The sequence below is a fragment of the Mastigoproctus giganteus genome, chromosome 2, assembly GCF_048544385.1.
Source record: "Mastigoproctus giganteus isolate SK-2022 chromosome 2, ASM4854438v1, whole genome shotgun sequence".
NCBI classification, from domain to species: domain Eukaryota; kingdom Metazoa; phylum Arthropoda; class Arachnida; order Uropygi; family Thelyphonidae; genus Mastigoproctus; species Mastigoproctus giganteus.
In genome coordinates, this window is record NC_143576.1 from 64,219,420 (window position 1) to 64,234,313 (window position 14,894).

A 14,894-nucleotide genomic window follows, 5' to 3' on the forward strand; every position below is an offset into this window, starting at 1 on the left:
TGATTGTAGCACAAACAGGCTATGGTTATTAAATTTTATGTAATAACCATAATTTGTTATAAGCTGATGGTGTTGATGTTTCTGAACTGTTAGCATTTTGATTTTTTCAGTATTTCTTTATGGTAATTTGAACTATCTAAATGAGCCAGATTTCTCACCCTTAAAATTTTTTCTTGGTCATGAGTTTTGGACATCCACATTATCATTGAATCCTTCCTGCCTTCTGTAAACATTTTAAACATGTAAAAAAAATTCTTGCACTAGACCTTATTCCATAGGATGCCTTTTTCATAATGTTACTAAAAATGGCTACGTATAAAGTGTGCCACTTATCTTGAAATAGGTAAGAAGTAGTTTAAAATTATACGCCTTTGTATTGTCATTCTTTATTATAATGGTTACAATTTTTATTTTAGTGGATACAACTTTATTATAATACAGCTATGAATAATATTTTTTAAATTATGGATGTATATATTTAAATACATTTTTAAAATGAAAGCACCCACCAGTAAAGTTTGTGTAGAACATTCCTGCTATGTAACTCTTCAGGCACATGATTCATAGCATGTTTTGTGAGCCATTCAATACTGTTAGAATAACGCCAAGAAATAGACCAGGATTGTACACTTTGAATATCATTCTTCAGTTTAACCATGGAACAGACACATCTCTGCATAAAATTCTACATAGCTCCTTAAATTTAAAAATTAAAATATCTGTCAGAGTGACAGTGATATCAATTTTAATATTGTTTTTACTTTTAATATGCATTATTGTTAGTAAAGCAGTATGACCATAAAAATCAAAATAACAAGCATAGTATTACTTTTCAAACTGATCCAGCAAGTAGCTGAGTAAGAGATAAGCAAGTCTCGCTTTTGGCACAATTTATGCAAGGCCCACTCATGTAACTAATTAACTTGTATTCATGCGGTGAAAAATAGTGTGCTCATTTGTTCAAGTACACTGGCTTTACTTTGCTTCCTACAGTGTAACAAATTGTTTTTGACAGTGATGCCTGCTGTTTGCATTGGTGAAGAAATCTCATACCTATGTGAATATTAGAATTCTTCAGACAGTAAAGACTAACCCTACTTTTCTACACTTCACTTGTCCCCCTTTTTTGAAAAGTTTTTTTTTTTACTTCTCATATACAGAATGTACAGAATTTCATATACAGAATGCAGCATTTTTTAATATGCAATTAGGAAATATTTTTTCATTCTGAATTGCTCTTCCACAGTAGAATTATAAACTTGTGATGTCAATTTGCACATAGTGAAAATTAGCATCACAAATTTATAATTATTTAGTTGAGCATGCTAATTTTCACTATATGAAAATTAGCATACACAACCAAATGTACTTAGGTTATAAAATAAAAAATATATTGCCATCATGACAATAATTTTATTATTATTACTAATTATTATACTGAACAAAAATAAAAAAAAAATTAGGGGTAACCCTTTTCCAAGCTTTAGCACTTATCACAGCGGTTTTTTTTTTTTTTTTTCCTTTAAATAAGTTGTGTGCAATGACAAATTTGTACTTCATTAGAGATTTGACTTATCAGTGATGTAATTTCTATGAAGAATGTCAGTATCACAGTTGAAACAGAAAGATAATAGCTCTACTTCCATTGTATTTTGCATACAAAATGAAAAAAGTGAATGCTCCTTACAGAAGTTTGCTTTTTTTGAAAAATATAAAATATATTGTCATAGTTCCTGCTTGGATGTGTATTTCATATACCAACAAAACTTCAAGAAAAATTCTCTTGGCATCATGGTATAAACTGCCAGAAGCTGATATCATATAGGAAAAATTTACTTTGCACCAATTTACATTGCACACAAATTTGAAAAAAGTGCTACTAAATAAAATTATTTATTTTTTCAAAAAGAGATAGAAACCTCAAATACTTATTTGCTCTGGTAACAAAATTTGAATGAAAATTAACTACCATATCTGAAAATTAATTATCAGCACTTTCAAAATAATATCAAATGAAAAACTTTGCATCTTTTCTACACTGTAGGGAAAATTTTTAAATGTATGCTATTCTTAATGGATTCCTTATTTGAAAAACATATCTTAAATATTTGATTTGATAATAGGTTTTTTGAGAAAAATTATCTATTGACAGCCACAATATACAGTCACAATATGAAAAACATGTCAAATAGAAAATTTCATGACCAGCACTTTAACATTGCCTTTAGTATGTACTTAATCTTTAACAATTTGGAAGTGCAAAGTATGCATATAGGTAGCAGTAATCCCAAATTAACATACCAAATATAAAATGAAAAAGACTGGAGGGGTAATTTTGCAGTCAGATATGAAGTTCTCTGAGCCGTGCAAACAGGCTGCCAGACCAGCACATGGGATTTTGTCATGATATACAAGAATTTTTCCAGCAGGGATAAGAAGGTGATTATTCCATTGTACAAGGTGATGGTCAGGCCACATTGTGAGTACTGCATACAGGTCTGGAGGCTCCGTTTTAGGAAAGATGTAGAGCTGCTAGAGCAGGTACGAAGGACAATGAGATTGGCAAGGGGAACAAAGGAGTGTTCTTACCAATAAAGGCATCAGTTCTGCACATATTTGAGCTCTGGAGATCAGGCATGCACCTGAAAGGTGATCTGATTGAGGTGTTTAAGGGTTTGAATGGATTGAATGCTGATGAGATTCTTCCTCTTGTTCAGACTATGCACATTAGGGAGCATAAATTCAAATTGAGGAAGGATGGTTGTAGAATAGATATGAAGAAGTTTGCCTTTAGCCAGCAGGTGGAATAAGCTTCCATCTGATGTTATGAAAGTGGATAGCTTTGCATAAATTCAAGGAAGAACTATACAAACTGTTGTTGGAGGGGATGGATTAGTGAAATGGGAAGGTTTTTGTGTTTTTTTTGGCTAATGCTGTATGAGCTTGCTTTCTTGAATCATTTGCCACTACTAATACTAATTTTACAATAAAAATTAGCAGTTGGAAGTTGCCTTATAAACTTAATTTTTTGCATTAATAAAATTAATGCAAAATAGAAATCAGAAATTTTTGGATCAATTTTGTTTTGTGTAAAAAAAATACTGCATTTTTTTTACACATACTGCATATGGCAATTTTTTTTTTTTTTTTTTGAAAAACATTATTATATGCTCTTTCTTCAATGTTTATTTATTCAATGAAAATTATCTCCTGGCAGCTGCAGTATAAGCTGTTGAAAACTGATATAAAATGAAAGGCTTTGCATCCCTTGCATTCATTTTTTTTTACATATTTTGTATGCAACAAAAAAGTGTGTAAAAGTATGCTACCCATTATCATTGTTTGTTGCAAACAGCACTGCTTTATTATCTCCCTTGGATATTGATTTAATCTAGTAACAGAAATTAAAAGAAAATTGTCTGTGGCGGCTACCTTATAAAAATGCCAAAACTGGCACCGAATTGAAATGGATTAAATATAACTCGCCCCCCACACATTTTTAAGTACAGTAATGCAATTTCAAAATTAAGACAAAAAATTAGCACCACTTCCTGTGCAAAATTTGTAAACATTAAAATGAAAATCTACAGTTTATACATGTCTGTGTGCCACTGATGGCCTTAAACATGAAAATGACATTACTGCGTGCTTAGCATCATATCTATAAATCAAACCCCATCCTCAAGTAATTATTGGTAGTAGTCAAGAAGAGACCTTAGCACTTAAAAGGAGCATGATTCTTGGAGCACGTTTGGCAGGAGTTCAATCACTAAGGCAGTTGAACTTACTAATGTTTCACGAGGAACAGTTTCCATGGTCTTTTCTGCATGGGCATCTAAAGGGAGGACATCATCTGCAAAAGGTAATAGTGACAAGACTGCATACTCCAAAACCAGGATGTTTGAGCATTAGAGCAATGCGAAACCAGTGAGCAATGACTGATCAGTTGTGCATGGATTTCAACGCAGGATGTGACAGGACATTTTCATCAAAAATATTATGCGAACTCCATAAAGCTGGATATTATGGCAGCCAAGTTGCGCTTCACAAGCCACTCATCACACCTGAGAACACATCACCATGCTAATGACATAGAGCCATTAAAGCATGACTCCTGAGCAGCAGAGATGTGATATAGTCTGACAAATCCTCCTGTACTGTGTTTGTGGCAAATGGATGAGTGCATGTGTGGTGCCAACAAATGAAACTTACAATTATGATTGCTTGTTTCCTACTGTTAACGCTTCTGGTGGATCTGTAGTGGTATAGGGTGTTCTCTGATAGCATGGTTTGGGTGTACTCATTCTGTTAGAAGTCAAGATTGATGCCAGTTGCCATTTAACAGTCCTGAGGGATCTTCATCCAAGTGGGCAAGCATTTCTTTCATGAAGAGAGTTGCTTTCGGGATAACAATGCTCCACTCCCCAGATCATAGGTGGTCACCCAGTGATCTGTGGAGCATGAGACTGAAATTTTTTCACTTACCATGGTCATCTCAGTCACATATCTAAACCTGATTGAAAAACTGTGGGAACCTGGAATGGCATCTCAGGTAGCATTTTCTAGTGCCATCAAACAAGAATGAATTGATCACATTTCTTTTGGATGAAATGTGACTACTACAGATTTTTGGACACTGGCAAACTCCATGCCACAACATATACAAGCCGCATTGAACTCTCTTAAGTCCAGTGCCATATTAGTGATTTTACATTACTGTTTACATTTTTTTCCCAATTACCTGTACAAGTTCATATAATTTTAAAGATTAGGTTGCTACCCAATATGTTTTATATACTATATCTAAAAAAAAAAAAAAAAAAAAAAACTGAAGATATTTTAATTTCCTTCATTATTGCATTTATGTTCAATTATGAACTCACTAAGACTGAACAGTAGTTTTACACTGCCTTGAAAGGTCTTAAAATACCTGTTCTTGTACTCTCAGGCCAAAGGCAAAACCCACTGTTTCCTGCTTATATACTGATGAAATTAACCGTATCTACCAAATTTTCTTACAAAAAAGCACTAAAAAATAATCATAAAAAACATAAAGATCACCAATTATAAATATTTTAATCACCCAAAGGAATTAACAATCAATTCACTCAAAAACAAAATATATAATCATTCCATACCTTCCCAAATAAATGATCAAATTTAAAAAAAATACCAAAACACCAGAGAATATCAAAAAATGCCAAAACAAAAGTGAAATGTATCAGATACAAATAATGAATTTTCATAAAACAGATAGTAAAATTATATCCATCATCTTCACTTCCAAACTCCAAATAGTACAGCACCGGTACATCATATGTAATATGGAGATTGTCAAAAATGTTGTTTAGGATAAAGCAAGGGAAAATTCCTCATTAGGTTAAAATAACATAGGATGGTCACATATCAAAATCAGACATCACAAAAAATATCTGGAAACAAGAACACAAATGAAACTTTTTAAAAAGATTAGTTTTTAACAAAAGGAAAACATTGCACATGGAGAATGTTCAAAAAAGGTATTTTCATAAACAATAACAAATTTTATTAACAGAAGCAAAGGCATATTTATTGTTTAGTCCTTTGTGGCCAGCATGATGGATGACAATTTTAAAAAATTTTATATTTTTTAAAATTTGGAAATAAAATCAGATCTGTGTCGTGTCACTTTCTGTGTCATGTCTCTTCCTCCCAATTTTAAAAACTCTACAGTAACTTCATGTTCACCCGGGGCTTTTTGATTCTTCATTTTCTTCAATGCATGCTCTACCCCATCAAAAAGGATATCAAGTATGTCATATGTGTTGCTAATTTGTATCTATCTCCCCTGCTGCTGGCATCATTCCCTTGCTCCTTATATAATACTTTATAGTAGTCTTCTGCTATTTGAATTATGTCTTCTCTGCTGTTTATAAGTATACCATCACTATTCTTCAGATTCAGTATCATTTGACTTTCTGTATTACTGCTCATGCCTGCTGATTAAGTCCTTTGTTTTCCCTAAAGGCTTGTTCTACTTTTCTTGTGTGTTAAATTTTTTTGTGAAAGCGAAAGTGAAAACTTGGTTTTCTCTTTCGCTCTCGGCGTTACTTTTCTTCCAAACAGCTGTTCACTCTGTATAAATCGCAAATCCACTCTACCATGGAATATTGTTCCCACATCTGGGGCAGTGCCCCCAAAACCTCTCCCAGGCTTCTAGATTCCATTCAGAAAAGGACAGTTAGGTTAATTAATGACTCATCTCTAACAGAGCCTCTCCACTCGCTGTCTCATAGACATACTGTTTCTGCTGCATGCCTTTCCTACAGATACTTCCATGGGCACTGTTCTTCTGAATTAGCTTCTATAATTCCTGCTCTCTCTTTCAAAACAGTCCGAACACGTGCCGCCACCAGCCAACATCCATTTACTCTCCAACTTCAAACTCACAGAACCAACTTTTCATCTTCCTCGTGTATTCATTCAACTGCCGTTTTCTGGAACAACCTTCCTTCATATGTCTTTCCTGAAAATTACAGTTTACAGAAGTTCAACTCTAATGTCAACAAATATCTTCTCTCTTCTTCTCAACTTCCAACCCAAGCACAGTACTAAGTACTATAGGTTCTAATACCTCTCATGTTTGGGTGTTTCATAAAAAAAAAAAAAAAAATCTTATGCTCTCTCTCTAATGGCTTTGCATACTCAGTATAATTCAGTATACTCAATGTTTCCCTTGTCAGTGTTTATCTTGCTCTTCATTTGTTGTGTTCAGTTCATCATGACAAGAGTTCCTTGACTAATTTTTTCTTTTTACCTATAGGTTTCTTTGGCATTATCACTTTCAGAAGGTTGTATTCCTCATCGATATCTTGGTCCTGAAAGGTCTGCAGAAACTCAAACTTGTTCCTAAGTTCCACTACATACTGCTTTTTTTCCTCTTCTCTTATCTCAAAGATAGGCGCCTCCATAGCCAGGTGGGAAGGAGCAGCAGCAGTGCGTAGCACACGCTTCTTGATTAGACTGGGGTTCGAGCCCATCACCACCAAATACGGAGGATGCAGAAAGGTCAGGGAATGACCACCACATATCCCGGAGCAATATGGCCTTAGTTGCTAATGCTTCTAAAAAACAAACAACAACATCTCAAAGATCTTCATATTATTTAATCTAGTCAGTTTTTTCCTTTGTTTTCTTTCATCTGTATCAAGTGTACATCTTACAATTTTGTGATTACTTGTAACATTTACCTTGTTCAGGGCAGTAACATCGTTCAAAATATATTTTCTGTTAGTGAGGATGAAATCAATTTCATTAGTTGTTAATCTCTTTGGGCTCTTCCATGTCCACTTTCTGTTCACCTGTTTTTTTTTTTTTTTTTGAAAAAAAGTGTTCGTTACTTACATTCCTTGAGATTCTGCAAATTCCACAAGTCTTTCACCAATTCCAAAATTTCCTATAGTTCCCATTTCTGTGCTGTTTTGTCTCTTTCCAACCTTAGAATTGAAGCCCCCCATAATGATAGTGTAATGAGTTTTCTGTTCATCTAGAAGTCTCTCGATTTTGGTGTACATTTCTTCAGCCTCTTATCATCATACTTGATGTTGGTGCATATATCATTGTAACGTTCAGTTTGTGCCACTTAGAAATCCTGAGTAGTAGTCTTGATGCCCTTGGTGATGTACTTTTGAATTCCAAAATGTTATTTTTAATATCTTTATGGACCAGAAAGCCAATTCCACCTATACTCTTTTCAGTTTCCTTTGGCATACAGTAAATTTCCACTTGATAAACTTGTGATTCATTTCTTCTTCTTGTTTCAGCCATGCCGATGATATTGCACTTCACATTTTCTAATTCCTTTTCCAGCTGAAATATCCTATTTTCACTGATAAGCAATCTTACATTGTAACAGACTAAATTCAGTTTCCGTGCATGGCAGCCTGGTTGTACCAAGATTCTTTGCACCCTCTGCTTTCACTCTGGTCCTCTCACTGCCATAAGAGGGAGAGTGAAAGCCACTGGGGACTGAGAGCCATTTGTTTCATTGTGTTGTCATATTTAATAAAGTGCTGGAGGGTTTGGTCTCTTCCTTCTCACGCTGACTAAGCATCTTGAAGAGAACCACTCTACGTTCATTGCCACCAAAGTGAGGTGTGCATGTGTGGATTTAGAGGCAGGCCAACCAGACCTCTCCTAAATCTCCTAAAATAAAAATATATTGGATCCATCAGTGTTTTAGACTGAGTGTCTGATAACATGCAGAATGCTTGTTCCGTTCTAAGCCCCTTTCCCTACCAATATTCTCTAAATGATTATACATATTTTCTGTGTATATTTTCAATATACCATTCATTTTGAGAAATTGATTTTTGTTTGGCATTCAATAGATTTCAAGCATGCAATAGAACATTTCCTTTACTTGTACCCCCCCAACCTGAAATCTGTGAGACACCCACATTGCACAGACAGTCACGTTGTGTTTGGCAGATGACACGAGTGTATTTATTCCCTCTAGCTTTCTCAAGCTAAATGATGATTTTTAAAAGGAGAGTTACAGCCCATTTAATGCACTATAATTCCTCCACCAGCACTTACAATAATAAGGCATCAAACCATTAATGTCATGAACAGCCTTAAACCTATTCTCATCTTTGATGACACTCAAATTTCCAGAAGATCACTATCTCTATAAGTGTTACACTTGATTTCTGATTTCGCTTGGCATAAGAACATTATAAATATTACTTCCTCTGCATCAAAAAAATGGTTTTCTTCTTTTGCCTCTTTTTCTAAACTACTCACTCTGTACAAATCAATCTCAGATTTATCCTACAATGGAATATTGCTCACACCTCTGGAGTGGCCTCCAAAACCTCTCTCAACCTTTTGGATTCTATTTATAAGAGGGCAGTCAGGTTAATTAATGACCCATCTCCCCCCCCCGCCACACACACAAAGTCACCTCCCTCTGTCCCATACACTTTTCCATGGGCACTGTACTGTTCTTCTGGATTGGCAGAAGAACAGTTCTATTGATCTGTAGTTTCCCTATTCTCTTTCAAACCAGTCTGAACATGTGCTGCAACTAGTCAGCATCTATTTACTGTCCAACTCCAAACTCATAGAACCAACTTTCTCTTCCTCATTTATCCCTTCTACTTCTGTTCTCTGGAAAAAGCTTCCTGCACATGTATTTTCCAAAAATTACAATCTGCAGGAATTCAAGTCTAATGTCAATAAGCATCTTTGTCTATTCAACCCTTAACCATGCAGGGGTTAAAGGCTGTTTGCATTGTTAAAGGTTGTTTTTTCATTTTCTTTTTTCTCTTTAATGATGTCCCCAAACAACATGTATGGTTCTAACACCTTTCTTTTTTGCGGCTTTTATTAAAAAAAAAAATTTTTTTTAGTGAAAAAAAAAAAAAAAAAAGCCATGACATTCTTAATCCATTATCATTTAACATTCCAAAGAATAACCTCCAGGATAGGTCACCATAATCAAGAACCACGGCAATCCAAAAGCTTATCCAATATCTGTCACAGATGATTGAATATAAATTATTTCTTCTGTCTCAATAAGTTCATAAGGGAAATACAGGAGTAGTAAGAAGGGAAATAAAATATTTTCCGATTTCAATATTTTAACCTGTAGTATTTAAGATAGTGGATTTTTTTAATGTGATTCTTAAAAATAAAATTATATGAACTTTGTAGATTTTAACTTTTGCACCATTTTTACAGACGCAGAAATAATAGTGGAAGACCATGCTATGAAACTACTTGTTTTTTTAATATATTTCTGAAGAAATATTGATTTATTCTAATGCAGGAAGAAGTGCTTATTTTTTTTCTTAAATTTAACATCACAAGCAGCAGTACATCAGACTACTGATGCTTGCCTTTTATTGTGATATTTTAATGTGATATTTAGATAGTCTTTTGACTGGGAAATGGGGAGTAGGTGAAATTTAATAAAAAATTTTCATAAAATTTTGGCACTATTGAGCTTTTAAAACTGGAATATATTCAACCTCTAGCAATTAGATGTGCAACAGGATTTTAAATTATTTATAGTCACGATGCCAAAATATGGAACAGCATACAAAGTATGCAATGCACCTCCTCATGTGAAGATTGTTTTAAATGAGACTAATGCGAGTGAGCATGCTTATGTATAAATTGCACAAGTGTGTGCTTTTATTTTAAAATACACATTTTCAATGTAAAATATGTATTGTTCATAGTCATGTCCATTATAGTGTTAAAATAAAGGATGGCCTAAAAAAAAAGTGAACAGTTTTAAACTACTTTTCTTGCCTTTTTAAAGGTTATTAAATGGCACACTTTATACAAGGACATGCCCAATTGGAGTGAAATTTCCATTCCCGTTTCCAGGGTTAACAATATAATGGATACAAGAATGAATATAAGTATGGACAAAAGTAAAAACTGAAAGCTAAACAATGGCTAAAGGAGTTTGCATTGATCTCTCCCATGTTGGTGTGAAATTTTGAAATGCAAGGTAAAAATATATACATCTTAAGTGGTTATGTTGCAGGCAGTTTTGAATGTTTCTATTTTTTTTTTTTTTCCCTCTAACCACTTCATATTCTCTGTAATCTTAAAACGTTATAGTCATAAATAGCAGTTTTTTTTTGTTGGTGGCCTAAAGTGTCGATTTTTACTCACATATGACTGAAAGATCATTACTTATAGTTCTACAATGAAATCAGTCTTATTATGTTGTGATTCTCTCATATTAATAAACAGCAAATTGTAAACTTTTTTTATCAATTTATAAAAAAGATGAATTTTTTGTTTTAAATGATGAATATATGCATAAGTATTAATTAAAATCACTTCATTTATTAATCCACTTTTTGTACCACATCAGTATAGCTCAGAAACTGAATTGATAATCTTCTTACTTATTTGTTATATAAAATCGTTTCCAATTGCAATATTTTAACCTGTAGTATTTAAGACAGTGGGTAGTAATGTGGTTCTTAAAAATAAAATTATATGAACTTGTAGATTTTAACTTTTGCATTATTTTTACAGACACTGAAACAGTAATCGTCTTACTTATTTAAATTAATTTTTTTTTCATTAAATATGCTTCTCTGTTTTTTCTATTAGGCAACTTTTAAAGGATGGATTGACATCATGAATTGTGCAATTGATTCAAAACAGGTGAGTAAAAAATATGTTCTAATCATATAAAACAATGGTTAACTGTTGGGCTGGAGAACTGACTCAATAGTGAAATTCTATTAGGGTTGTGGTAATGTTTTGCATTCAAATCCTCATTATGACAGAGCACTTTAAGTTCCCTTTTGTCATTTTAAATAAGCATTGTAAAATTGACAGTACATATTTGTTAATGTTCTTTTTGACAGCTCCACATCATTAATCACTACACATTCCAGGAACATTCTCCTGAAAGAGTTAAAAAGGCTTCTTGAGTTATGTACAAAGTTACTAAAATATGCTTGCATTTTCACTATCTGTCATGAAATAAAAATACAAAAATAAAATAAATACATTACTAGACCAAAACCAGTAAAAATATACATTTAAATCAAATAGCAGACTCCTAAAGCTTTTTGAAGAATGCTGTGATTATACAGAAGGTGCACTTGCTGACACACAGGAGTGGCTTGAAAATATGTATACTGCATGCATAGAATATGCACAAATTGGAGCAGTGTGGCATTAGAGGCAAATTGCTGCTATGGATAAAGGGCTGGCTGAGGGGGGGGGGGGGAAGACAGAGAGTGGTAATCAATGCACACTGCTCATCATGGACTAATGTTATTAGTGGAGTCCCTCAGGGTTCAGTATTGGGTCCTTTATTGTTTTCTGTATTTATAAATGATATTGATGATGGTATATCAAGCTTAATGTCCAAGTTTGCAGACGATACGAAGGTTGGCAGGGTTGTCAAGGACACTACTGACACTGTGCTGCTGCAACAGGATCTGGAAAGGTTGAACAGATGGGCTGAGAGGTGGCAAATGAAGTTTAACATTGACAAATGTAAAGTACTACATATGCGAAACAGCAACCGCAGAGCAACGTATCAACTCTGAGGTACTACACTGACAGTGGTAGAGAATGAAAGGGACCTGGGGGTGGTTGTGCAGGCAGATATGAAGTTCTCTGAGCAGTGGAGACAGGCTGCAAGAGTAGCTCATGGTGTATTGTCAATGATATATAGGAATTTTTCTAGCAGGGATAAGGAGGTGATTATTCCCTTGTATAAGGCAATGGTCAGGCCACACCTAGAGTACTGTATACAGGTCTGGAGGCCTCATTTCAAGAAGGATGTAGAGCTGCTGGAACGAGTACAGAGAAGGACAACAAGATTAGTGAATGGAACAAAGGGGTGCTCTTACGAAGAAAGGCTTAAGTTTTGCGAATTACAGTGTCTGGAGACTAGGCACCAGCGAGGTGATCTGATAGAGGTGTACAAAGCCTTGAATGGTTTGAGCATGCTCAATGCTGATGGGATTCTTCCTCTTGCTCAGAATAATCACCTGAGATGGCATAAATTCAAATTGAGGAACGACAGATGTAGTGTAGGATAGATGTGCGGAAATTTGCCTAAATTTAGCCAGTGGGTGGTTGGTAGGTGGAACAGACTTCCATCCCTTGTCGTGGAAGTTGATAACCTAAATAAGTTTAAGGCTCAGCGGGACAGGTATTTCGAACGAACAGAGGGTTGAAGTGGAAGTGGTTATTTTTTATTTATTTATTTTACTTTATTATTTTTTTTTTTGGCTGATGCTGCATAAGCTTGCTTTCTTGCATCAAATGCCTCTACTAATGCTAATATAACTTAAATCAGGATCAGGGATACAGCATTCATCCAACATTTGTTATTCTTAGACAGGATGAATTTTGGTGTGATGCTCAGGCTGTACAAAGTAACCACTTTGTACAGTTAATATTTTTAATCTCAAGCAGTGATGCTACTGTAGTATAGAATTAGTATGGTCCTACATTTGCATGATATTTAGGTTGGCTTGTCACAGAACTATGTTATTCTGCTGCTGGAAGAAGGAAATCCTTCAAAAACTTTGGAAGCTTTGATGTTTTTATCTTTTTAATCTAGTACTATTTATCACTTTTATCAGTATATATGTTGTATTGTAAAAAATTTTATATTAAATAGACCTATGTCAGATTCAAATTATAATTTATCTAAATGGTAATCTGACAAATCTTATCTCAAAATCTGTAGATCCCCATTATAGCCCACTCTTTTAGTACATGTGTATTCTGTAATCTGTGGTGATTGTTGGATATGTGAATACCAATCCACCCACATTATTATTTTAACTTAAATGGCAATTCCCTAGCTCCTAGACCACAATGGATCTGCAGAACAAAGTATGCATAGATACAGGATGGCTATAGTTAAAGTAGGTCGCTTCAGCTGGCCATAGGTCAAAAACCATAATGGCAAAAAGATAAAATTTGGAATGGACACTATCTGGAACATTCAGAAAGTGCAAAAAAACATATATATACCCAATCCCCGACTTACATAAGGGTTGCATTCCATGGAACTCTGCATAAGTCGGAATTTCCTTAAATGCTTATGCAGCTCTCGCATTTTTGATTAAAGCAATTTGATTGAATTTGATTGAAGCAAAAAAGAAATGTTCAACGAACATGTAAATAGAATTATTTATCAATTTTTTTATCTCATGCGCAGGAAAAATTACAAAAGTGTAAAAAATTTCAAAATTACAAAAAGAGAGCAGAGACAGGCATAAGGTCAGCAAGTTTTACCTTTCGAGCATCGTTGCCAGAATCAGGGCTATGCCGAGGCATATTAGTATCTGAGGCAAGAATAAAAATTTGCACCCTCCCCTAAAATATTTTTAAAAAAAATTGGCGAAGGTAAAGAAAGCCTGCATGAGAAGCATGAAAAAGTTCGATGAAATTTACCGGTAAAAGTACTTTGCCGTAACGGCATTTGTATTGTTGCTCGCTCAGTAAACAGATGATGAGTGTTATCAGTCAAGGGTAGAAATTGAATCCCATGGAAGATTGAAACTCTCCTGGAGTGGAGGGAGTAACCTGACCTTTTTTATTTAGAATCACTGGTGGACTAGTGGATAAATTGTTTATTAAGAAAAAAAAAAGGCAAAGGAAGCCCATACAAGAAGCATGACAAACTTCGAAAAAGTTTACTGGTGAAACTACGTTAAAAACATTTTTTTACGATGCCAGAACTTACAATATGACCCTGTTCGTGATTCAATTAGTGATTCTAAAGAAAACAAGTCAGTTACCCCGCCTCTCCACTCCAGGAGGGTTTCAAGCTCCCGAGGGATTCAACTTCTACTCCAGACTGATAACACCCACCATCTGTTTACTGAGTGAGCAACAATACAAATGCTGTTATGGCAAAGTACTTTTACCGGTAAATTTCATCGAACTTTTGCATACTTCTTGTGCAGGCTTTTCTTTACCTTAGCCAAAAAATTAATTAAAAAATATGACATTTAAAATACATTTCTGGTACATGTTTGAATAAATAATTAAAATTTAGGTTATAAAAATGACAACCATGAAGTGACAACCATGGTGGCGGCAAAGATTTTTGTCTTGAAAAAGCAAGATAATAAACAAATTGGAATAATCAAAACACAAAATTGAAAATGTTGGCAATTATTTAATCATTCTTTTGGTGCCCCTTTAAGCTCTTAACCTGAGGCAAGAGCCTTGCTCGCCTCACCCTTGGCACAGCTCTGGCCAGAATTAACTCTCCAGCTGATAAGCACGCCACTGCAGAAGTTGTGGGCTGTGGAGATTTAGAAAGGGTTTTTTCCAACACATCACAAAATTTCTCTGCAGCTGCAGAATTGGCACTGGTGACTTTGCCACACGTTTTAATG

The 14,894-nt window shown here is 34.5% G+C and overlaps 1 protein-coding gene across 1 annotated transcript in view; it reads left to right on the forward strand.

Annotated features, from left to right (window-relative positions):
- LOC150089320 (sodium channel protein para-like) overlaps positions 1–14,894 on the forward strand; it is a 2,114,826-nt gene that overhangs the window by 1,873,839 nt on the left and 226,093 nt on the right. The window contains exon 29 of the mRNA XM_090389008.1: positions 11,122–11,175. Coding sequence (XP_090245134.1) covers positions 11,122–11,175 — 54 coding nt within the window. The remainder of the gene's footprint in view (positions 1–11,121; positions 11,176–14,894) is intronic.